The sequence below is a fragment of the Monodon monoceros genome, unplaced genomic scaffold, assembly GCF_005190385.1.
Source record: "Monodon monoceros isolate NGI ecotype Baffin Bay Population unplaced genomic scaffold, NGI_Narwhal_1 Super_Scaffold_18, whole genome shotgun sequence".
Taxonomy (NCBI): Eukaryota; Metazoa; Chordata; class Mammalia; order Artiodactyla; family Monodontidae; genus Monodon; species Monodon monoceros.
Genome location: NW_021703774.1, coordinates 172,597,245 through 172,622,822, shown reverse-complemented (window position 1 = coordinate 172,622,822; position 25,578 = coordinate 172,597,245). Strand labels below are relative to the sequence as shown.

Here is a 25,578-nt window from a genome sequence, read left to right as displayed (position 1 = left end):
CTGAGCCAGACTGTAAGCTCCATGAGACTAGGGACGGTGCCTGTAGCTGGCAGCACTGAGTAACAGGCTGAGTGGACGTGGGAGGCCAGGATGTGGGTCCAGGCACCCAGTGGAGTCAGCTGCCTTGGCTTTCTTCCAGGCACTGCACAGCTGAGCCCAGATGGGGGCCCTGGCATTCCTGAGGCACTGCGTGGGGTGGGGGTGGGGCAGTGGAAGATTAAGTCTATCCCATCCCTCCCCCAAGTTGAACAGAGCTGCTCCAGCATGTGCATCCTGAAGCGAGGACAATGAACTACACCCTTGGCCCCTCCTGTAGAGGAGGTAAAGCTGTGGTCTCGGCTTCAAGCGCCAACAGCAAACAGGACCTCTAAGCTGGTATGTATAGCAGTAGCTCAGACCCTCCAAGTTCAAAGAAAACGGCCCTGAATACATTTCAAGCAAAAAGTTCCCCACATGTACAGGACATAGAGCCCAGAAATGTCACCCAACTTCAGATCACAAGGAGGAAGAACTGTGGTTTTGCCATTAGTAGCCATTGTTATACAGCCCAGTTAAATCTACAACTGATAGGGAAAATCAGGATGGAAAAAACCAAGGTATCATATGAAACGTTTCTCCAAATTCAGACCAGTATGCATTTACAATTCAGTTGTAAAGCCTTACTCTCCAGTGGGTCAACTGTCCCAACCTCCTAAAGGGTAGATAGTTTATAAGAGGACAAGAGGTGGGTGAACAGCCACCGTCCAAGGCAATGGGGCTGCCACAGAGCAGGAATGCGTTTCTGTCATTGATTAGCACTTGGAGTCATTTTTTTTAAGCATCGTGTTCAGCCAGCTGTGGTTATGAGTGGGAATTTGGCCAGTACGTGGTGTTACTTGGTTGAAAATGCTTATGGCAAGCTTCCTAAGGACCACAAACAGCAGTGTACCTCCTGGAGCAAAGAGCCCTTCTACTCATAAATTCTCTACCTCCAACCCCACCCGGCCCTGCCAGATCATCTTCCCAGAGCACAGGTCCCGTCACAGCCTCCACGGTTCAGAATCGCTGAGGGTTCAGAATCACTGAGCAGTTCCCGACTGACATGCGCCCCTCCATACACTGGCACATCCTCCCTGGTCCTTGGGGATCCGAGCAATCTCCCCATGACTTGATGCTTCAGGGAAATGGAACTACAGCTGTTCTCCAAACCCCCAAGGCTCTTGGCTCTATCCCATGGCTCAGTGGCCCTGGACTCTGGGGTTCCATGGGCCAAATTTCAAACACACATTCAGGTACTGACATCGGTTGCCAAGTTTTTCTTTTGCAAGACGAGACACTTAAAAAAGACCTCTACTCCTACGGTCTATGGTCTCCATCTTATTAAAAAACAAAACCAGAGACAAAACAAGCAAGGAAAACTTCCATATACAGGACAAGGAATCATTTTACCTCTGTGAGAAACTTAATACATTGTCTCCGTTATTCATTTCACCTCTGACCAGTGGTAAGCCCACTAAACGCGGTCTGGGGCCCACTGCCTTGCTTATAGCACGTGGTCCTCAAACTTAAGCATGCATAAAAGAACCATCTGGAGAGTTCAGACCGGGTGTCCGGGCCCAACCCTCCATCCTGATAGGGCTGGTCTGGGGTGGAGCCTGGGGATCTGCTTTTCTAACCAGCTTCCAGCTGGTCTCTATCAGAGGCCCACTCTGTAGCACTGGCTACAAGGTTCTCTGCACTTCTTCCCTTCGTCTTCCAAGTGCGACCCAGATGCACCTTTCAGGAAGCCTCCTCAGGCTGTCTTGAGTAGAATACAATTTCTTGCTTAAACACATTCCCATCTATCTTTTTTTGGCCGTGATACATGGCTTGTGGGGTCTGTTCTCCAATCAGGGATTGAACCCAGGCCACGGCAGTGAAAGCCCAGAATCCTAACCACTGGGCCACCAGGGAACCGCCCCCCCGCCCCCGGCATCTGTTTTTCTTAGCTGAGACTCTGCCATTTTTTGGCAGACAGCTCACTGTGTATCAATGTCCATTCTTTCCAAATTCTGACTATACAATGATAGTACCCAGGATTTTCAGCTGGGCACTGAAATAACAACTTTCCTAGTATCCTTTGCTGTGGTCATGTGGCTAAGTTCTGGCCAATGGGAAGTGGACGTTTGCTGATCTCCCCTCCTTCCAGTTAAACAGAATGAGGAGATAGTGGTGGCACTGGGGCAGTTACCAGGCCCACGAGGTGGCAGCCCTGTGTTTGACTTGAGGACGGTAGAGCAACAAGACAGCAGCCGGAGTCAGGACCAGCAGGCGCCGTACCAGCTCTGGGCTGACTGTATTTACAGAAGAGACGAGGAGAAACATCTTTTTGCGCAAGCACCGATCGTTTGGCTTTTCTGTCGGCTTCAACCGCTCCAGCCCTACCTTGTACAGACCCTGGCTGTCCTGGGGGCACTGCTCTGTGGCACAGCCATGTCTGGCCTGGCAGCCCTGTAGGGCTCACACGCAGTCAGCCCTCTCAGTAACTCGTGGGAAAAACTTCAAAGAAAACAGGTTCCTTGCTTAAATATTTGTAAAATATTTTACAAACCGTTATTTGTAAAAAAAAAAAAAACCTCAAAATAACGGTATCATTCTGTGCTTTCTTTATTTGATAGCCCATCTCAGGATTAAAATCAAATGGAATTCGGAAGAAATAATCAGACTGGGGTCACAAATTTATACAAGAAGTTCAGTGTTGCCTTAAAAATATTACAAAGATAGAAATCTAAATGTTTAATAATTAAAATGTTTAATAATAATTAAAAATGTTTAATAATTCTAAAATGAATTTTAGAATGAGAAAAGTCTCATAATATAAACTTTAAAGGTGAAAAACTATAGGGGCTTCCCTGGTGGCGCAGTGGAGAAGACTCTGTGCTCCCAATGCAGGAGGCCCGGGTTTGATCCCTGGTCAGGGAACTAGATCCCGCATGCATGCCACAGCTAAGGAGCCCTCCTGCTGCAACTAAGACCCGGCACAACCAAATAAATAAATAATAAATAAATAAATATTTTAAAAAAAGGTGAAAGACTATAGAAATATAAAGCTGTTTGTAAGTTACAGATATACATGGTGGACTTCCCTGGTGGCACAGTGGTTAAGAATCCGCCTGCCAATGCAGGGGACACAGGTTCCAGCCCTGGTCCGGGAAGATCCCACATGCTGCGGAGCAGCTAAGCCCGTGCACCACAACTACTGAGCCTGTGCTCTAGAGCCCACAGGCCACAACTACTGAGCCCACGCACCACAACTACTGAGCCTGCACACCACAACTACTGAAGTCTGCGTGCCTAGAGCCCATGATCTGCAACAAGAGAAGCCACCGCAATGAGAAGCCCGTGAACCACAAAGAAGAGTAGCTCCCGCTTGCTGCAGCTAAAGCCCGCGCACAGCAATGAAGACCCAACACAGCCAAAAGAAAATGCATTTATTAAAGAAAAAGAGATATACATGGTAAAAAGCCTTTCTACCAAAATGTTAAAGGTTATCTCTGTGTGGTAGAATTAAAGATGATTTAATTTTTCTCTTGGCATTTATCTATGTCTTCCTCATTTCCTACAATAAACATGTTATTACTTTTAATTATTATTATTTTTTTGCGGTACGCGGGCCTCTCACTGTTGTGGCCTCTCCCGTTGCGGAGCACAGGCTCTGGACGTGCAGGCTCAGCAGCCATGGCTCATGGGCCCAGCCGCTCCACGGCATGTGGGATCTTCCCGGACCGAGGCACGAACCCGTGTCCCCTGCATCGGCAGGCAGACTCTCAACCACTGCGCCACCAGGGAAGCCCTGTTATTACTTTTATAATTGGGAAAAAAAGTGTAAAAAGAAAAGAGAGAGAGAAAGAAGCAGAGAAGAGACCAGGCCCTTGTGAAGCCCCGCTGGTTCTAGGCACCCACCGGTCCCTCCCGAATGTACTTTCCACCATTTGGCTTCATTCATGTGATCTGAAGGTGTGTGAACAAGTGAGAACTCTCGGGATGGACAGTCGGGTGAGCGCTGTGCTCCAGGCCTCCCTTTCCTGAGTCACAGGACAGCCTCCTGCATTCCCCCCCCGGAGGTGGTTCTGGATTTCTCCAGAAACCATACCCCAAGGGCACACTTACCCCAGGCCACTGACGATGGTGATCTGGACAAGATGAGATCTGCTCTCTCCTGCCAGAGCCGTGGTGGCCGCAAAAGAAAAGTCAGGAACCAGCTTTCTTCCAGTAAGAATTATTTTTAATGGTTTAAAAATGAGTCTGTACAAAACCAGCACCACCATTTGGTGCTTCCAGTCCATGGGAGGATCCCAAGGGTCTCTTCCAACACTATCTCTTTGGCCAATTGTGCCTGAAACCTCTGTAGAGACAGCACGAAAACAAGAGAGTTACTTCTTCCAGTTTGGCTGAACGTCGGCTCTCAGCCAGTTTATAAAACGTTGTGAACCTTAATCATGCAGAACGGAGGGAAAATGGACTGTCTGGGGGTTGCGAGGACTGAGCAGGGCAGCAATGTGCCCCGAAACTCAAGCAGACAAGAGCGGGGCCGGAACGGCCAAGCTGACCGAGATCTACAGGCAGGTCCCTGTGTTACGGCCACAGCCTGGGGGCGAGTCCTCTGACCTCAGGGTCTGCCTCAAGGATCAGGGTTTCACGCCTCTAACTAAAATATTCCTGAACAATGACAACCCACATTTGCTTACGGACTGTTTTCCTCATTCCTCAGAAACAAGCTGATCTAGGCAAACTTCAGACCTATTTGCTCTGAGGTGCCCCTGGGAAACCGTATGGTACCGGGAGAGTGCTGAGGGTGACTGGAGCCCAGGGAGGCCGTGGCTGTGACTGGCATCCAGCGATCACCTCTCCTGTCCCAGCTAGTTTTCCAAATGACAAAGGGCGGGATCGGGTTGGGAGAGACCCTCTGAAAGTCTTTCCACCTAAGGCCTCGGAGCTGCTCACCGGGTTTCCCGGGCCACGCCGGCCGTCTGGCACGTACCTGTCTGACTTTCCAGTTGGAAAAGACATGCTTTTGTTTCCCATCGACTGTTTAATTTTTTTGGCTGCAGTGCATTTCTGAAAAGAAGCCATTGAAGCTAAGTGACAACCATGACTGCAAGACGCACAGGAAAACACCCCTGAGCTCAGATGGCCCATCAACGACTCCAGCGCCACTGGTGTGACTTTGGTTTTCTTGCAACTGGACATTTCTGGGTGTTTCTGAAGGCGAGGCCATACAGATGAGCTACTGAAGAAACGGGAGGGCTCCACATGGGCCTCGCCCCCCCGCCCCGCCCATGCCAGACGTCCAGCCACCCTCTGCTCTGACTGGAAGCAACGCCCACGGTGGGGTGGGGGGGCAAAGGCAGGCCTGTGCCAGCAGCCACAGGGAGGGTTTCGGCCTGTGGCTGTAATTCCCATGGCAGCAAACAGAGTAACACCCTTCAAAACCACACACCCACTTCTATAGACTCTCTAAAACATTTTTTTCTTGCTAGAATAGTTGACGGGTATTGTCTGTACTTGGGAAGAAATGAGGTGAGGGAAAAGATATGCAAAAAGGATTCCTAGATGGACCTGTCTTCCAAACAGTGGAAGAGGTCAACAAACACGCACCTGGAGCATGCTGGGGTTCTCAGTCTATTACTTACCTTGCCAGACGGTGGCTGCTTATTTGGGTCAAACTGGGAAGAAGGTGTGGATTTGCTGTCTCCTGAAAGGTAAGAGAAGAGACGCTGGTGATCGTGTGAGTGAGTGAATACGCACAACAGACTTACTACCAGGCCGGGGGCACATTCAGGCAGTGTGGGTTGTCAGTCCACTACCCCTTTACCGAGAGAAACTTCTGGCTGATGTAACTTCACAGATCATGTTCCCAGTAGCTAAGGGCAGCCTGGAGACAAGGCTCATTTCTCACAGGTCTATTCTTAGGTCAGGGGCAGGTGGCTAAAGCACTGGCCACTTTATATCAAGGAAATCTATCTGGTTTCTGTGCAGGATGAAGCCACTGTCAGTAAACTGGGACTAGAGGTGACTTTCCTGCAGAAAAGGCTGCTGTGTTGCCAAGGAGGCTGCTCTGTAGTCAGGAATGCCAGCCTCAGCCCCTTCAAAGTAGACAGACTCTCACCCGCTCAGGAAGCACAGAGCTTCATCTCCTGGGCATCAGGTTTTCTCAACAAACCAAATGTGTGTGTGTGTGTGTGTGTGTGTAAACACAAGCTCTTGTGAAGAAGGATGAAGCCACGATTAGAACAGACACCATTGTGCTGAACCACCAGAGCGGCTCCTATAAGTCAGTCCCAGGGGCTGAGGGAGGTGGGTTTCTGTCCGGTCACCACTTGTCTTGCCCTCACAACTCCTGCTTCGTGCCAGGTGTCAGGCAGAGCTTAAGCTCCGCCGAAGGCCCGCTGTTTCTTTACCCCATGTGACATGGCAGGTAGTCCTTGCAGGGCACCAGTTCTGGCCTCACCAGCAAAAGCCTTGAAATCCGACTTGCTGTAGTCATATGGGGTAAAATTTTTTTCTGGTGGATCTGGGTCTTTTAGCTTCTTGGAAATTTTGAGTCGTTTCTTGTCTTGTTTCTGTTCTGTCGTCCCCGGGTCACTTGTTGTTCGTTCCCTCTTCTTGGCAGCGTTCTCTAGCTGTGGATTGAACAGACCCGTAAGAGAGCAGCACGCCCCGCGTGCCCCGCAGAGAGCACATCGCGAGGGACCCACCGCCTCCTGGGCTGTAACGACTGATTCGGTGATGGGGAGAGGAGCGCCGGCGGGCAGTCTGGGCGGGGCTGCCGCCAGGTGGACCAAGACGAGCTCCCAGAGGGAGAATGACATCGGGCCACTTCGAAAGGCCGGGGCTGAGCATTCTAGAATGTTTGGGTGCCGGGGAGTGAAACAGCTCCCAGGAGGAGTGGGACACAGCGCGGGCTTGAAGCCCTGTCTACTTCTACAGGTGAGGGGCACGTCTATCCCAAATGCGGACGGAGGAACATCGACGAGGGATGACAACGTCAACTTTCTCAAGGGGCACGAGGCAGCACTACTTGACAAGCCAGCATGAACTGGGAAGAAGCAAGCATTTAATCCAAAGCTGAGGGTAAGCCTTCCTGATGTTTGAGAAAAATCCTGACCACAACCAGAAAACGCAGAAAAGCCAGCACGTACGGCAGCCTGCTGGCGGACGGACACAGCCTGCTCCGCTGCTGCTCTGCACTCCTCCTTGGCCTGGTCCCGGGCAGCTGCAAGAGAGAGAACCGTCTCTGTGCAGCCTCCGCCCTCCTCTGCCCACAGCGGCCGCCCCAGCTGCGTGCGCCCTCCCTGCCCCTCAGCCCCCTTTGCTGGTCCCACCCCACCTCCCCAAATCCCCACAGGGTGGCTGCCGTGGGGCTCGGGCCCACCCAGATGCTCTTCTCATCACCCGCCGTCTCAGTCCACACCCACACCTGCCCCTCATGCACTGGCCTACGGGACACCTCTGAGGGTGCTGCGTCGGGATCTCAACTCTAACATGTGAAGCACCAGAACCAAAACCTCGTCCGCCTCAAACCGGCTCCCTCTTCAGCCTCACTGTCGACAGCAGCTCCACCTCCTCAGGCACTCAGGACGAAACCTCTCGAGTCCACGGACCACCCTTGAGTCCTCACCCCACGCTGTCGCCTTCACTACGGGCCACACCCAGGCTCTGACTTCTCACCACCTGCTCTGTCCCCAGCTCGTCCACGCCAGCGTCCCCTTGCACCTGCATTCCGGCCCTGCCTCCTGACCGGACTCCCTACCCTGCCCTCTGCGCGGCTTCCAGGGGGAGGCCTCCACAGCCTAATTCAGCGTATGTCCCTCTTCTGCTCAGAACCCTGCAAGGCTCCCAACTCACTTGGAATTAAAGTCCTGACAACGGACTCCTGCTCTCTGCCCTCCCCTCCTTCCCGCCTTCCTCATCCCCAGGGCCTCCTGGCCACGCTGAGCAGCACAGCGAGCTGTGGCCTTGGCCTCGCTGGGCCTCCGGTCCGGTACCCTCCCCCCGATCGCTGCAGGTCTCTGCTCAACGCCGCGTTCACTGACTGCTTCACTGACTGCCGTAGGGAAGTAGCCCGGCGCCCCCTCAGGCCCATCCCCCAGCACTTCCTACCTCGCTCTCTGAGCAAGTACCCGCTGCCCTGACAGCTCACACATCTACCGGCTGACTGTCCGCCATCCCTCAGCAGGGCGGAGGCTGCGGAGGGCAGGGCTGGGTCTGCTTTGCTGTACGATTAGATGGACAGAACGACGTGCAAGGGCTGTTCTCTAGCGAACGCGCTGAGCTTCTGAGGAAGCAGATGCTGCGCTACCTGTGTGCTCAGCTGCCTTCTTCTTGGCACTTCCTTTAGGCTCTGTTTGTACCTGTACCTGGCTTGCCAGCTTCCAACGGTTGCTGATCTATAATGAAAACAAACAAAACAAAAAAACTCCAGAACTCAGCCGCCTAGGAATGCTTTATTTTTTTAATGAGGTGATGCAGAGCATGCTAACCTAGTAGCTATATACATTCTAGGTTATAAGTTCCATATCTAATGACACACAAAATAAAACCTCAGGCTGGCTTTATTTATAAGCTACTTATTAAGAAGGACAAAGTACAGCTGTATCCCAGGCACGGGGCTGGATGCTCACATATCCACCCTCTCATTCAGTCCCTTCTGTGATCCCGGGACAGTGGCATTAACATCACCCCTGCTTTATGGACAGGAAACAGTCTCGGAGAAGCTACATAACTTGTCCAAGGGGCATGGTTAATAAATGGCGGAGATGGGATTCAAGGCAGGACTCCTGCAAGTCTGATGTGCTTCTTTATGACACCACCTGTGCCTGCGGCCTTAGAACGCACCCAGGTGACAGGAGCCAGCAAGCACGGTGACGGACGGATGGCTGCTGAGTGGACCACAACCAGTGGGGGAAACCCTGCCTGACTCCCCGTCTAACAGCAGCAGGCTAGCCACCAGTGACAGGGTGTCGGCCTGATTCTCTTGCCTAAAGAAAGAGTGGTGCTGGGAGCAGAGAGAGGCAGGCCACCTATCTGACCAGAGCGCTACTTTCTGCAGGGAGGAAGAGGGCTTTTAACAGACAATTAACATGCGGGCTCCCAGGAACATCTCATGGGGACCCAGGGAAGATGTGCTCTCATTCTTACTCATAATGCTGCTAAAGACAAACCACACGATATACGACAGAGTGTTTTAAAATTTAAGCTGTCACCTTTAAGAACCTTAAAGTAATATTCATATATAAAAACGCATCAAGCTGTACATTTCATATCTGTGTACTTTACACCAAGTAAATTAAACTTCAATTTAAAAAAACAAAAACCAAAGATCTGTTTCTTAAAGTCCCCCAATGCTTTCGAAAATCTGATTAAGGTCTGGCTGCTCTCTCTGGAAACAATGCTTATATATGAAGTGCTTCTTGCATTCACTTTCAGGGTGGTTCACAGATGGGCTTGTTTAAAACAGAAACCTGGTTTAAGAAATTAAGAAGTCCCCTTTTCTTAGAAAGTCACTCTTAGAAAGGGTGACAAATCCACTTACTTCATACATTTTCGAAGATGGATCGAACTTTGCTGTCTGAGAAACGTGAGCCCGGGATTCTAGTGAAGGCAGAAACTGGAGAGATGGAGACACAGTCACGTTAACCGCTGAGAAATGGAATCCGGACCCAGAGGTCGGTGGCGCTGAGATGGGAGTTTTCTTGCTGGTTCCATCTTAGGAGGCCTCAGTGCAAAGCATCAGCCTGGCCGCAGCTGCCTGGCCCTCAAGTGGGGTCTTCTTTTTGGCTTTGTCTCAAAAGACCTGACCCCAGGTCTCAACCCACCGCCGGGGACGACTTCACAGTTTTGAGGCTTCCAGTCTCTGAACACTCTCAGCTTCTTTTCCAGGCAAAAGGCACCTACAGCTACAGAAAGCTCTGCCTCTTCTGTCAGCCCTTAACATACACAACCATTACTTACCATCCGAAATGGATTTTCAAAGGACTCCATTATGTTCTGGGCTTTTTTCTGTGCAACTGTTAATGGACCCTTTCCATTTTCTTCAGCACTAGGTTCCTGCAGGGACAGAAAATGATCACTCATGTAATCATTCTGTGACATTAAGATACAAGCAAGAGGAATAACAGCAACAGTAATGATACTAACAGTTGACATTCATTCATTCATTCACGCCATGCCGCATACGGGGATTTTAGTTCCCCAATGAGGGATCAAACCCGTGGCTCCTGCAGTGGAAGCACAGAGCCCTAACTACTGGACCACCAGGAAATAACTTAAATTTATTATTTTATTTAAAACTTTTTTGGGAGTTGCCTGGCAGTCCAGTGGTTAGGACTTGGTGCTTTCACTGCAGTGGCCCAGGTTCAATTCCTGGTTGGGGAACTAAGAGTAAGCTGCAAAAAAACCAAAAACAAAAACAAAACAAAGCAAAAAAAATGAAAACAAAAACAAACAAAAAACAGAAACAGCCCCCCAAAAAACCCAAAGAAAAACTCAAGAAACAAACTATTTTAATTTAAATTTTTAAAATTTAAGTATAGTTGATTTACAATATTAATGACAATTTTTTTTAAAGCCTCCCCTATGTATAAGGCACTGTAATAACCTGTAATAGCACACAGTAGGGTGTTTAATACATATCTATTGAATCAACGAATTCTCACCATGTCCTTACAACCTATGAGCTATGTGGCATTATTCTCACCATCTTACAGATGAGGAAAGTGAGGCTGGGAGAAGTTAAGAAAGTCTTCCAGAGCCTTGCAGCTAATAGGTGCAGAACAAGGATTTAAACCCAGGTCTGGCTGGCTCTAAAATGTGGGGTTGTAACCTGAAATTACCTGAAATTTAAAATCATACACCTTTATAGGTAACCAATGAAATTATGCAACAGAATGTTGCTTCCACCTGGGTTCATCAGCATGTGCTATCCTTTGGCTTTTTCTGTAGTTAGGCTCCCTGCCACACAGGGCACGAGGGGACCCAGCATCCTTTAGACCAGGCACAGCACTTACGCGTCCACACAGCCGCAAGTTCACGCTCACATCTTTAGCTGCCTAATCACTTTGTGGCTCAATGAATTCTGCGCGGTCAACTAAAGCTCCTAGACTTCTTTTCACATGAAGCAAGACTAAATGTATGTAATTAAGTGAAAAGGAAAGTTCACTCCCGGGTGGTACATCTTGCAGGCGGTACTTCACCTCCCTGGCTTTGGCCCAGCATCCGAGTGTGGTGGAATAGCTGTGAACGGTGATCCTGTAACCTACTGGACCACCAGCTTCTTAACCATCTGAACATCTGCTAAGCTTGACACTTGTCTTTTTCCATATAGACAGTATTCTTGCTTCTCTTTCTCAGTTCCTTCTTTCTAGAAATTATGGTTTTTCCTTTCTACCACATCTATTGCTTGCTGTACTCAGAATTTTATCTGTGCATTTTCCTTTTGTCCCTGGTCATTTCAGTATCTGTCCATCCTGACCAACAAATGCACCTTGGTCTTCCTTGTGCAAAGAACCTGCAGCTCAAGTCACTGGCGGAAAGGAGAAGCGTGCTGGGTGGGATAGACCGGGATAAGCTCTGTCGCATCCCAGCCCGATTCCAGGAACACGGCTGGGCTCAGGCGGGCCACACTGGGACTCCACACTGGATGGAGTCACTACCTACCAGGACTCAGCCTCTCTCTGGGATGGGGAACAAGCTCCTACCCACTTCCTAGTGCCTGATTCCCTGCAGCTCACTTCCTCTAATGAGGCAGACTGGAGAAATGCTCTTTAAATCTTCTCTTTTTCATCCAAAGCACATATAGGTGGTGCTGGCGGCTGTCAGGAAGGTATACACAGCACACACTCTTCATCGGAGACGTCACTCCATCCCTTCTGGGAATCAGGGTGAACTGTCCCTTGACCGTGGATGTTCGGGAAAAGTCCCTGCTTATGCGTCCCTGGAGCCCACACCCGCTTCCCTGGGGGGCCATTGGTGAGTATCAAGATGTCAACCCTCCCTTGAGGATCTCCCCACGCAGAGCGCACAGAGAATCCTCTGCCACCTCTCACAGACCTCCTCGTCAGGGCAGCAAACACCATCTGGCTGATGGCCTCCATGCCCACTCCCACCACCGCTGGCTTCTACTTCTGGTGTTCGGCTCAGAGGTGGCCACGACACTCCAGGCAGACGGCCTGTGTGATAAACCCAGTACATCCCCCCGGTCTGTCTCCCCTCCCCGAAGATGTTACTCACGTTAAATAACGTGATGACAGCAGTAGCGATAAGGCATCCAGAGTCCGGCAGGGCCTCCTCTTCTTCTCGGGCAGTGGGGAGGCCCTCCTGCTTCTGCACCGGCACAGGCCCTACAGGGAGGGAAGTCAGCATGGTCGAAGCCTGTGGGATGGCACACCAGGCAGCCCCAGCTGTCCAGGATATTCCAGAGGGCTCTTCATTACCATTGGTTGCAATGAGAGGACAGCCGTCTGACGGGGCGTGGGAGCAGTCGTGGGGGCCGAAGAGAGCATTCTCCAATCTCTGCAACAAAAAGAAAGCACCAGGCTGACACGAACAACCTGCAAGCAGGGGGCAGCCTTCTGCCCGAGGTGTCAGGCCCTGGTGTCTGTCAGGGAGGTTGGGTCCGCGCTGGCTTTGACTGATATCTCCCCCAAAGAAGCAACAATAAACACATCCCGGTACCTCAGGGTTGGGCGGTGGCCCGTCCTTCCTCACTCCAGCTGCAACTTCAGACTGAAAAGTAAAAACAAAGAGAATTTGAGAAAAGTTCCCTAAATTTGATGATACACACATTTTTTCCCCCTCAGCGCAGAAGGGTCCGTTCACTAGACGGTGTTTTTCTCAAGAGCCCAGAGATTTTCTCTCATCCCTTCATCCCTTCCAGTGCCTGGCACTATAATTACTTAGTGCTCAATAATTATTTGTTGGATGAAAGAATAAAACCTTTTATCGTAACAAGGCATAATGTGGAAGGATTCCAAAGAGCTTGATAGAGATTCTTCTCTTGTCACCAGCATTTCTCTCTTTACTTGGAAAAAGTATAGAGCCAAGAAAGAAATTTTAACATGAAGACAGTAAATGTGTTTATCCTCAGATTCTCTTCTTTTTCACCTTTCAAAGGGGCTGATTTTAAGTCTTCTGGAATCAATAATCTTTCAAAAAATTGTAAACATGATTTACCACATACTGACACTACTCAGACAAAACATGAAAAACTGTCCCAATAAAACACAAATCAAAACATGCAGGGCTTCCCTGGTGGCGCAGTGGTTGAGAGTCCGCCTGCTGATGCAGGGGACGAGGGTTCGTGCCCCGGTCTGGGAAGATCCCACGTGCCGCGGAGCAGCTGGGCCCGTGAGCCATGGCCGCTGAGCCTGCGCGTGCAGAGCCTGTGCTCCGCAACGGGAGAGGCCACAGCAGTGAGAGGCACGTGTACCGCAAAAACAAAAACAAAAACAAAAACAAAACATGCAAATTTACCTGACATCTTGCATTATCCACACAAGAGCAGAGGCGTGCTGGTGTGTGCGTGCCCATGCGTCGCACATAGACGTAGATGTATGGACCTGGATTATGGGCTGGGGAACCTGCTTTTATCTAAATTTTCCTAAACTTTAGCATCTCCTTCACAGTTAGCTCTTTCCGAATTCCCCTCTTCTATCCAAGGTTCTCATGTTTCCCATCACCTCGGCTTTATATGTGGAGTGAACTGTCCTTGACTCCACCTCCGTTATTTTCAAATCCACTTGCCAGTCGGGGAATACCTCTAAAGCACTTAGCATCGTGCTCCAAAAGAAACGGCAGGGAAGGGCTTCCCTGGTGGCACAGTGGTTGAGAGTCCACCTGCCAATGCAGGGGACACGGGTTTGTGCCCCGGTCCGGGAAGATCCCACATGCCACGGAGTGGCTAGGCCTGTGAGCCATGGCCGCTGAGCCTGTGTGTCCATAGCCTGTGCTCCGCAACGGGAGAGGCCACAACAGTGAGAGGCCCGTGTACCGCAAAAAAAAAAAAAAAAAAAAAAAAAAAAAATGGCAGGGAATTCCCTGGCGGTCCCATGGTTAGGACTCGGCGCTCTTAGTGCTGAGGGCCCAGGTTTGATCCCCGGTCTGGGAGCTAAGATCCCACAAGCCACACGGTACAGCCAAAAAAATGAAAAAAAGAGATGGCAGCTGTTGTCTCCATCTGTTATTAAGTCCCATCGATCTTTTCTTCTGAAGGTACTTCTTGTACCCGTCCTTTACTTTCCATTTCTGTGACCAACACATTCATCAGGGCACTATCACTTCACTCCGGACCACTGCCCGTTTTCCAAAACGAGCTCCCTGTGCTGAGATCCCCACTCCATTTTATCCCGCCGGGTTAACTGCCTCTGAACAACAGCTAACCAGCCCATTAGACATCATTAGACATCACTGACTCAGTTGGATGATCAAAGATAAGGTCATGAAAAAAAGGATGAGTTTTACCTTTTGATTATCATAAAGATACACCCACTGGATTTCCTAAATCCTATTATGTCTTCAGGATTTTTTTAGAATGGAGACCAGCTCAAGTCCATAGGACACCATAAGGAGTAAGACACTGGCAGACAGGGTTGAGAACCTGCTGAGTTGGGAACGTTTAGCAGAAAAGCTTTCTTACCTTGAGCAGGGGCATCCCTCGCGCCTGCTGAATTAAAAGATGCATTTCATTGATCTGCTGCCGTACAAGAGGTGGCACAGGGTTACAGCAGGCTATGATGCCCTGAGGTTCCCTGAAGGCAAGCGAGAACACACTCAACTCATCGCCTAGGAACACAGCCCTCAAAGGCTCCAGGAAAGGACAATAACCAGATAAAGCCAGAGCACGGAAAGCTCAGGTGGACACCAAGGAAACACCGTCACGTCCGGGCAGCCCAGCCAGCTGCTCCTAGACGTGCTGCCTGCTGCACTGAGCCTTGAGCAGAAAGCCTCTTACAGCTGCCTCCTGCTAACCGGGAGAGCTGAAAAGAAGGGCCTCAGCTCTGCTGTACTGCGATTCTGCAAGGAGGTGATAGAAGATTATGAACTTTGATTCTCTGCTTATACTTCAATTAACATCATAAAACGTCTAAAATCATAAGATAGCTGAATTTGGAAGAAGGTACAGACATTTTCCTTCCTTGTAAGTGGACGCTATAGGCTCAGAGACTTACATGGGACTCAGTATAAGGCATATCCGCTGAAACAGTTCCAGTTCAGAAGTTTTACTGCCTAAATGGCAGCCCAAGGGCAGAGACTCTGCATTCCTTGGTGCTAACTTCCTTGAGCACTAGTCTTCTCTGAGTAAACAGCCTTGAGGCAATAACAATCAGGGAAGCTGGACTGTGAAGGACAACTCTTCTCTACTGAGAAAGTCCGCGAGCATATTAATCAGGTCTCACTCACTTGGGCAGTTCCTCAGCTATCTTTAGCATCATATGGTTTGGCAGGACATATCTGGAATAAAACACACAACAGGATCACATTAAATTCAGCCAACAAGTTCCACTATATGCTATAACCCTGGGAAAACAACAAACTTTCATGGCAAAAAGGAAAAAAAGTCCATTATTTCCTTGTTACCAGACCCGGCAAGATTAAAAGAATCTGTAGTCTCTTACCCGTAACTTTCATCTTCCCTGCGAGCTGTTTTATCCCTCCAGGCAAACAGCAGCTGAAAGGCCGTTAGTTGCTGTGTGTTGAGATGTTTCTTTTGCTTTCTATACAGTTCCAGGTAAGATTCATCCGTGAAGATAGGTTTGATGAATTTCTGCAAAATATTATCGAATATTCAAGATCAGTGGGAATCAATATTGTGCCCTGGGCTCTTCAAGACACTGGGCTCTTTTCATGAATGCAAAGAGCAAAGCAAAGAACAAGTGGGACCTGAGCAGAACCCGGGTGTCGGGCTTTACCTTGAGGCAGATGTCACGGCTCCGCTGCCACTCCACCTGCAGCTGCGTGGGCTGCTCGTTGCCACGCTCCCACAGCTCCAGCCTCATCTTATCATAGATGTAAAGCAGGTAATGAGTGTCGTCTCGGGCATAGTTGAGCATTTCCTCAGGCAGAGGTCTAGAGTTGCAACAGAGAACATTGTTTCACACCTTTCCCCCTGGGCGGCAATTCAACTTGTCTACGCTGCTGGAGCTAAGACATTTTTGGTTCCTTCTGATATCAAAGATTCTCTCCCGGCCAATACTACAGTTCTACCAGCATCTCCTGCATCTTCATATGACAAGCCACTCTTTTCACAGCTGGGTAGAAAGGGCGGCAGGGCAAGGATGTGGTTAAAAATAAGGGCCCTGCCGTCCTGAGTTTGAATCTTAGCCCAGTGTATGGCGCGTGGCATGGGTTAAATAACAGGTAATGGTTTTTAGATTTCATCATTTTCATCTTACATTTGGACTTCACTAGGTTCTCTTTAGAAATTCTGGCATGGAAGTGGAGAAGTGCAGAAAAGCTTGGTGCTTCTCCATACAACAGTTGCAACCTCAGAGAGGAAGCCAGCCATCTGAAAATGACCAAGGTGAGCAAGAATCCCACAAAGTATGGCCAAGACTCTGTTACAGCCTTTGACTATAGTAAACACTGACTATAAGGCTAAGTCAGCGCTGTACCTTAGAATCCTCTCACACCTATGGGAGACCATCTCACACATACACAAGCATCCCTACCCGGGAGATGTGAGTTACAAACAAGAGACTGGCGTTGACAAATGCTGACATGGTGTGGCTCTTTCAACTACTATTTCCATGAAGCATAACACACTATTTGTTTACCTAAGATAGTAATTCCCAGCTTTTTCAAATAGGAAGCATTTTTTTAACCAATCCATTAAAAAATTTTTAAATTCTTCACATTACAGAACTAAACTGAAATTTACTAACATTCCCCTCTATGTAACATAATCAGCCCAACATAAACTTCATTGTTATTCTAAAACTTCCAGTTGTCCTTATGCAACGAAAACAACTGGAGAAAAGCCCAACGACATTCAACTGAAGATTCAAATGGTGTTACAGCCTGCACAAAGGTCTCCAGGAGTGGGAGTTAATGAACGCCGAGGCCTTCCTCCGCCATCCCCATTTCCTGGCCAAGAACAAACTAACCGTATTCTCCAATCGGCCAGCTGATACTGCTTGTTTGATTCCACGTTGCAGTAGAGCTTCAGCAGATGGTCGAGGGAGTGCCTGCCCAGGTTAAGAAGGCGTGCTGCCTGATGGGTATCAAACATGTTCACCACGTACAACCCAAAGTCCTTCTGTAGCCATTCTATGTCTGAATCGGCACCGTGGAAGACCTGAAAACAAAACCACAGTCAGGCAGTACAGTGGCACAAGGCCACTTATACTCTGAAATGAACTCTGCCCCTAGGTTATTAGAACACTGGAATTAGAAGCCAGGATAAAGATTAAGATGGGTTCAGTTTTAAATGCCTCTTTTAACCTGGGCCACAGCCTTCTGTGCTCCTAATGCATACTTGTAACTGCTAACAGCTGAGGATTCTAAGAAACCTGCTCTGCTAACTTCAAGGGTAGTCATTAAGTCCAAACAATCTTGAGAGCATGGGCTCACTGCAGTACTCATCAAAGTGATTTAACATTTTTCTGGGTGGTAACGAGCTAAGCCTTAGCTCTTCTAACAGGGGTTTAGAAACAAAAGCAGTTTAGCATGTGGTACCCTGGTGTGAAGTTACTGTTATTTCTCTCAACTTTATTGGGTCTATGTTGAAATGATGAAAACAGTAAACTGAAAAGCACCTAAATCTTGCACTCACGTGCAAGAGTGGGAAAAGGCTGGCTGACCTTAACAATAGCCGGGTCTGTGAGGCTCTCATTGAGAATGTACATGTCACTGCGAAGCTCCAGGGTGTCAACGATGAAGTCTTCTGTCCGGGTGGAAATCTGCATCAGGCAGGTGAGCCCTAGGAAGCTCCGGTAAGAGTGGTGCTAAAACACACAGTAAGAAGGGAGAACAGGAGAAAAAAGATTTTACCAGGCTTACCTTTACTGATTTTGAAGTCAGTTATAAAGCAGAGTAATATAATTAATTTTTACCAAAAAGTAGATTTAAATTAGTATTAATTCTGTATTTTGTGAGTAGGTCAACTCACAGGAAATGTAAAAATTTCATTCCAGGTCATTAACAAGTTACCTCCAAGTCTACAGCAAATTCTTGACACTTCAGGAGCTTTTCATTGAGTTCCACTAGTTCATCCAGCGAGGACACGAAGTGGCAGGGTGTCTCTCCTACAGGTCTGTATAACTGCATCACAGAAGTACGGGCAGAAAGAGAAGACTGTTAAGAATCATCTTTCATGAAAGTACCAAAATTAAGAGTTCACGAAATAATCCAAAGTCATAACCTTCTACTTTAAAAACATTTAAGGAAAGCCAAAATTACATCCAGTAATCTATGTATTGGATTCTTCCTGCGCTACTTGGGTACCATCCATCAGCTAAGGTTGGGCACTTACCTGAGGCTCTGGCTTTTGAAGGACTGAGTCTGGTGGAGTGAAGTGATCTAGTTCGTACTGATAAGGATGTGCAAACCTGAATCAATAAAACAAAAAGAAAAATCTTTTTGATTAATTCCATGATTCAAGGAAGAACAACTGCTTTAATCCAATTCGTAAAAACAAACAAGAAAAGACCATTGTGAAAATATTTTTAAAAGCATCATTGTTTCAACAACGATTAAGTGCATCAAAAAAAAAAATTGGGTGAAACTTGTTCACCCTTAAAGTATGATAATTGAAAATCGATTCATTTATACAGATTTGAGCACTAATTTGCCAAACACTGTATGTCTGCTGTTGTGGATGATACAGAAAGGTGAAATATGTAACTCCTTGTGGTTTGGAATAACGAATCTGTGAGGTGAGAGAGAGTGGTCAATACCTCAGTTGGTCATATACCAAATGATGTATTTTTTTCAGTTCCTCTATCAGATACTTGCATAAAAATCCTAAGTCCCTCAGTTCCTTGAGGGCAGGGCTGCCTTTCATTACCTGTATTTCTCTAGCACTCAGCTAGTGGCCTCACAGTGCAGAGCTGGGGCTGAGGCACAAACGCTCAGACACTCTGGCTGCGTGTGAGAAAAAGACCAACACTGACGAAGTTTTCATCACCGTTTTTCTCTGAACTGAAATCAAAGTCCTCTTGTCTGTTTTAAGCAAAGTTTTTCCAAGATGCTTATCCTGCCAGTGAGAAATGTCTTTTCTGTACTGAATTTATTGGTGAGCATTACCTTCTTGTTTGTGTCCACACCTAACAAGAAAGGCAGAGTGGTACAAAGGAAGGACAATTTTAAGAAAACTTGGGCTTAAAGTTCTAGTTATGTGGGAAGTTAGCATCCCTAATTTTGTTTTCTCATCTGTCCAATGGGGACAAGAGCAACTGGCAGCTCTCAGGACTGCGTGAGGGCTACGTGAGACGGTGCTTGTGCGAGGCCCTCTGCGAACACAAGCAGGAGGTTTAATCGATAAGATGCATGTCAGGATAAGGACTCCTCAGATTCTGTTCTCATTCACACATGTTACAGAAGTGACACAGAGTGAAAATGCGGCACGAGGATGAGGGCCACGGCAGGACATTCAGACAGGCAAACACTTACATGTCCTGCTCCACCTGCTGGGTTCTCTGCTGGTGGATGAAATCTGCCAGGGCAGGGGGGACATCCAAGTCCTCTGGTCGGTCCTGTGGGCGCTCCCGCCTTTCTTTAGAGAGTGCTGGAGACCCAAGCAGCGACAAAGACACATTCACATCTTGTCTAGTTATGGAGGGTTAACTGGCTCCCTCTGAATTTGAAGAAAGGAAGGTGGGAGGGATACCTTTTCCCCTTGATTCGTTTTTGTTGGGCAGAGCTGGCACTACTTACCCTGAGGGAGGGGTTTCTGAGCATTGGGCTTGATGAAGATTTTAGGAAGAAATGGCGTGTTGGAATTGTCAATCTTCTCTCGGAATTTAAGCTGAGGCCGGATGATGTTTTTTGCATGAAGCAGCCGGAATGTTTCACATTTTGTTTTTTTGCTATATTCTCCTGCCTATGATCAACAAATATAAATACTTTATAACACGGCAACTTGATGAATTGGAAAACTAAATTCCAATTTATGCCTTCCAAAGACCACTCATTTAAGCAGGTATGTGTGTGTGAGACTGGGAGGTTAGACGAGAGGATGTAATTAGGTTGTGTCTATTTATGAGAACAACTTAGGCAGTGGCCAGTTCTGTGTCCAATAAGTTAAAACAGAAATGCAAATCAGAATGGGCAAGGGCCCTATTGCAAACCTGACACTGAAAGCTCTAGTTCACCTGAAAAGCAGCCCTCACCTTCCGGTTCCAGCTGGACACTATGGTTTTAGGGACCTGCAATCCTGCAGGGAGGACAGGTTGTTGATTCTTATTCACACCTGATGCTTCATCCAGTAAAATGCCCTAAGAGTAAAAGAGATATTAATTTAGTATCTTCCTTTCAGGGTTAACAGAGCTAATTACCTAAAATTTTTACGAAATACATTCATAGAATTATGTGCGAGAGTACACACTTATAAGGGTGGACCACTGTAGGAGAGGTGATTAGAGAGTCATCAATCGCAAATAAATGAAGCATTATTTGCTCAACGACAGGGCTGTTGTCAGGCACTCCCTACCCTTGATCAAGTCTCTTTACAGTTCTGAATTGGGCTGAAAATTCAAAAGTGATGCAACAGTATGATGTGGCCCACTAAAATAATTAAAAAGACCCTAGACTGTATTAAACATAGAGGTACGGTATTTAGAGTGAGAATGAAGTGTGTCCTGATCTACTTTATAAAGATGTGGAATCTCAGTTTGGGCACCATTAACAGAGGTGCACCCAGCTGATAAATGCCAGGACTTGAAGTCATAAAGTATGAGAAACCACCGAAAGACCTGTGGGCGTTTAGACCATGGAAGAGATGACTTCAAGGGACAGGAGAGCATGACTTAAATATCCGCAGGACCGTCACACGGCTGAGAGTCAGATGCGTTTTGGACAATCTGTGTGTGTGTTTCTGTAAAGAATGTTATGCTGTAGTATTAGGTGTAAGTAGACAGTCAGCTAGATCAAATGATTCACATCTCCCTCCAATTATGCAAGTCAGGGTGTTTAGCAGACTGTGGATAATAGTAAAAATAGACTAAATTTTGTTTGGGATCTGTATCCAGAGGCCTCTTCTCTTGCAACAAAATGGGATTTGCAAATCTGGACGGTAGATTACTAATATGGCACTTTAAAAACAGCCTTCCCCCGGGGCAGTGATACTCTGAAGTGATATATCTGAAGACAACTGTGTTATTTTTGGGAAAAAGAAGCCAACTAGCAGAGGGAGGGAATGTCATTACAGGCCAGAAATGCTAAACTTCCTTTCTTTTCGTTTCCTAAGGTGCTTGGGTTTCTTCTCATATTTAATAATACGAAAGCTCTTCATTTGTTAGTAACCGTAAGAGTAATGTGAAATACTCACCACTCTTTCCAGAATAACATCATTGGCATCAACTAGCAAATCAAACTTGTCCTCCAGCTCAGTCACTTTATTCTGATCCTTAATGTTGCTTCGACATCCATGGTACTGCATTACCCTACTCATGCTAGAAAGGACAGGAAAACCAAAATCAGCTTGTATACTTTTATTCATTTGTTTACAATCTAGGAGAAAGCTCCCAAGGCTTGGCTTAGACTATTCCCAATACTTTTTGATCAAACTAATAAAACCTGCACCCTTTAGCAAAAAACATTGCTAGTTGTATGGCACTGGGCAATTCACTGAATCTCACTAAGACTTATTTTTCTCATCTATTATTTGAGGGGGTGGAAGAAACTATCCCAAAGCTGCCTTTAAATTCTAAAAATATATATATATAACACTATGTAAATAATATACTCTGCATTCATTGTTTTAACATGAAATCTAAAACAGATTCTCTAATTCTGTCATGCAACAGTTAAACAAAATCAATGTTTGTGTAATGCCTGTCCTAATACACTTATTAGAAAGCTATTACTAAAAAAGAAAATAGATTAAAAAAAAAAAGAAAAAGAAAGCTAATACTTGTGACTTTCCAAGTTGTGTGAGAGAATCTTGGATCTAGGTTTTCAAGTCCCATGTTAATTAAAAAAGATTCATTATCTATAGCTGCAATAGTCAATATATATATATTAAAAGTAAAACTCAAAATTTACCAAGTAACATTCCCCTAATTAATATTTCCCACTGTCTCATTTTTACATTTTATAGCTCTAAAGCACAGAAAATTATGGTAAGAAAAAAACAAATTTCAGGAAAAATCATCTACTTCTTTATAGTCTTTTCTTTCAACATGAGAAACCAATATACAGTACTTACCACTGAAGCAACCTGTCTCCCTGTGTTTCACAAAATGCCTGGAAGCCAGGAAAACTTCGGTAAAAATCATACTCATCACCAAACTGTGGTAGGCCCCCAGATGCCTTGGTGACTGCCACCACTGCCCCAAGAGCAAACTGTCAAAAACCAGAAAAACAAGCATGTTTTAGACACGGATCACCATTCATTCAGCAACTCATTTTTTTTCAAGATCTACTATATATAATGAATTGTGCTAGATGATGAAGACCTTCATGCATCCAACAAATATTCATTTACTGCCGATTTTACACCAAGCCCTTATGATACAACAGTGAACATGAAACCACGTTTTGGAGCTTACATTCTTGGGAGAGTAGGGAGAGAAAGAACAAATACATATATAATATGACTAATTTTCAAAACAGCCTGGGTTTGAGTCTTGGCTCTACTACCTATTGACTGTGACCTTGGGCAAGTTATTTTATTTATTTGAACCTTAGTTTCCGCCTTTGAAAAATAGGCATAAGGGGGACTTCCCTGGTGGCGCAGTGGTTAAGCATCTGCCTGCCGATGCAGGGGACACGGGTTCAAGCCCTGGTCCGGGAAGATCCCACATGCCGTGGAGCAACTAAGCCTGTGTGCCACAACTACTGAGCCTGCGCTCTAGAGCCCACAAGCCACAACTACTGAGCCCGCGTGCCACAACTACTGAAGCCTGTGTGCCTAGAGCCCATGCTCCGCAACAAGAGAGGCCACTGCAATGAGAAGCCCGCGCACCACAACAAAGAGTAGCCCCCGCTCACCGCAACTAGAGAAAGCCTGTGTGCAGCAACGAAGACCCAAGGCAGCCAAAAAAGTAAATAAATAAATAGATGTAATCTCTCATTATTAAAAGAAAAAAAAAAAAGGGCTTCCCTGGTAGCGCAGCAGTTGAGAGTCCGCCTGCCAATGCAGGGGACATGGGTTCATGCCCCGGTCCGGGAAGATCCCACATGCCGCGGAGCAACTAAGCCCGTGCGCCGCAACTACTGAGCCTGTGCTCTAGAGCCTGCGTGCCACAACCACTGAAGCCCCTGCGCCCAGAGCCCATGCTCCACAACAAGAGAAGCCACTGCAACAAGAAGCCCGCGCACCGCAACCAAGAGCAGCCTGCGCTCACCGCAACTAGAGAAAGCCCACGTGCAGCAATGAAGACCCAACGCAGCCAAAAATAAAAAAAAAATTAAAAAAAAAATAAAAGTATAAGGGACTTCCCTGGCGGTCCAGTGGTTAAGACTCTACGCTTCCACTGCAAGGGGCACGAGCCATGTGGTGCGGCATGAGCCATATGGTGCAGCAAAAAAAAAAAAAAAAAGACAATATAAGAATATTCTAGATCTTTTGGATGAGCAATTTAGAATGGCTACTATCCACAACTGGACTAGTGTTTATGGCTCAGTTAGTGCCAAGTAGGTCTCTATTTTAACTGTTGTGTGATAATGAGAAAAAACCTGAAGTGGCTGTCATAGGTAAATGACAGTTGGTCATATCAAGGCCAACTGACATTACTGTGAGTTGTGTAATAAATGTTTTCCAAGAAAAAAAAAGAGAGAGAGAGAAAGATGGGAACTTGAATCATGGTGGGGTACATGGTAGCACTGAGCCACCCAATCAGGACCATGGCTAGTGGCCCAGGAACTATTCAGAACCAAATAAATGAATTAATAACAACATCTGCTAATGATAAATTAGATATAATATGAGTGGAGTTTTGGAGGATCTGTAGTGCTAACTTACAAACTATTTTAGTTTCATGGTCTTGGAAGAGCTATGCATGAGGTGTTTAATCCCAGGTTTGTTTGTTCATATTTAAGCACCAATAGACAAATAATCTAAATGAGCTCTATGTTCCTTCGAGGAGGCATTGATAAATGTTCTATGGCACCTCCAGGAGGGACACTCGGTGGCAGCTGTAACAGGTGACATTAAACCCAGGGTTTGGGATTATGTAGGACTGGCCCTCAGGAGAGGGAAGAAGGGCCATCCCGGCCGCGGGAGGCGTAAGGCAGCCAAGTCTCTCTGGAGAGTTGGTCGGGTGGCTCAGACCTGGGCGGGGTCGGGGTCGCGAAGGCTGGGGACATCAGGGTGACTAGAAAGCCCTTCCCACGAGGCGGAGACGGTTCTCCATACTCGGGACTACATGGGCTCAAACGGGAGATCAAGGACCCTGGGGAGTGTGGCGTCCCCGGGTGTCAGCGTGCGAGGCCCCATCCCCGGAGGATGAAGACTGTGCCCGGAGCGGGGAGCGGCCCCTAGACCCCCGCCCGAGGCTCCGCTGCAGCATGCTCGCGGCCGCGTGGGCGGCCTCCGAGAGGGTCCGCGCCTGCTTCCGGTCAGCCGCGGGCGGCTCCCTGTGCCCCCGAGGCCTCACGAACTCACCTTCACGAAGCTGTCTGCATCGGGGAAGCCGGGCAGCACCATCTCCCCGTCAGACTTGGTATCGCTTGTCGCCGACTGGGCCTTAGACTCTCGGGGACTGGGAAGCGCCATTTTTCTGGCTTGCACGACTTTTCTCGCGAGAGTGCCTCAGCCAACGCGACGTGCACGCACTGCGCATGTGCGAAGGCTGTTCTTGAGTTGGGGCGGTATCAGCTGAGTACGCCACCCAGGGAATTTGACGTTTTTCTTTAACCTCGTATTATTTCATGACAGCAACGCAGTGATTTACGGTAAGACCTGGAGGACCCAATTATTCTTATATTTAAAGCCTGCTCCTCCCAGGCTCTGGTTCCGTGCCCCCCTCACTCACTTGATTTGACTCCTGCAGTTATCCCCTCTCTGGCGTCATCTATCTTTTCCCTCGCTGCTGGTTCATCCCTAACAAACTACAAGTATTCTGGCATCTCTCCCAAATAAAAGACAAGCTAGAAAACAACACTCCACCCCACACTTCCTTCCAGCCACTGTAACATTCCTCTTGCCCTTTATAGGTAAACTATTAGAAAAGGCGTCTATATGTTCCTACTGTAGTTACCTCCAGTTCTCTGGAACGCCTCCAGTCAAAGGTTCCTCCCCATCCACGTCTTAAGGCACTTAGTGTGAACTCAAACATTTCTTACATGAATGCCTGGAAGAGCTCTTGTTAGGAGGTTGGCAGTATTGGGCAGCTCAGGGGTGGATTTGGGAAACCCGGTATGGTGTGTCCTCTTTCCTAAGATCAGGAGTGGCACACCCTT

At 47.5% G+C, this 25,578-nt stretch overlaps 1 protein-coding gene across 1 annotated transcript; it reads right to left on the bottom strand.

The window, feature by feature from the left end:
• Window positions 1–4,227: 4,227 nt before the first annotated feature.
• On the bottom strand, window positions 4,228–24,948 carry EXOSC10 (exosome component 10). The gene is made up of 25 exons (XM_029230647.1): window positions 24,782–24,948; window positions 22,382–22,518; window positions 21,503–21,626; window positions 20,346–20,450; window positions 19,891–20,056; window positions 19,627–19,741; window positions 18,488–18,563; window positions 18,166–18,276; window positions 17,817–17,960; window positions 17,121–17,311; window positions 15,927–16,083; window positions 15,633–15,781; window positions 15,418–15,468; window positions 14,654–14,765; window positions 12,694–12,744; window positions 12,453–12,531; window positions 12,250–12,359; window positions 9,973–10,068; window positions 9,554–9,628; window positions 8,321–8,408; window positions 7,161–7,234; window positions 6,470–6,641; window positions 5,652–5,713; window positions 5,000–5,076; window positions 4,228–4,363 (listed from the first exon to the last, which is right to left on the bottom strand). The coding sequence occupies exons 1-25, from the start codon at window positions 24,890–24,892 to the stop codon at window positions 4,333–4,335; spliced, it is 2,664 nt and encodes an 887-aa protein (XP_029086480.1). The 5' UTR covers window positions 24,893–24,948; the 3' UTR covers window positions 4,228–4,332.
• Between the last annotated feature and the right edge of the window lie 630 nt (window positions 24,949–25,578).

What these genes read in the sequence shown, in the direction of transcription:
- EXOSC10 (XM_029230647.1), bottom strand. Translation starts at nt 24,892, where the DNA reads ATGGCGCTTCCCAGTCCCCGAGAGTCTAAGGCCCAGTCGGCGACAAGC. An exon ending in GGAGACAGGTTGCTTCAGTG is followed by an intron (nt 21,627 to 22,381) that starts GTAAGTACTGTA and finishes TGTCCTTTCTAG; the next exon opens with CATGAGTAGGGTAATGCAGT. An exon ending in ATGTTATTCTGGAAAGAGTG is followed by an intron (nt 20,451 to 21,502) that starts GTGAGTATTTCA and finishes TTTTACTCTTAG; the next exon opens with GGCATTTTACTGGATGAAGC.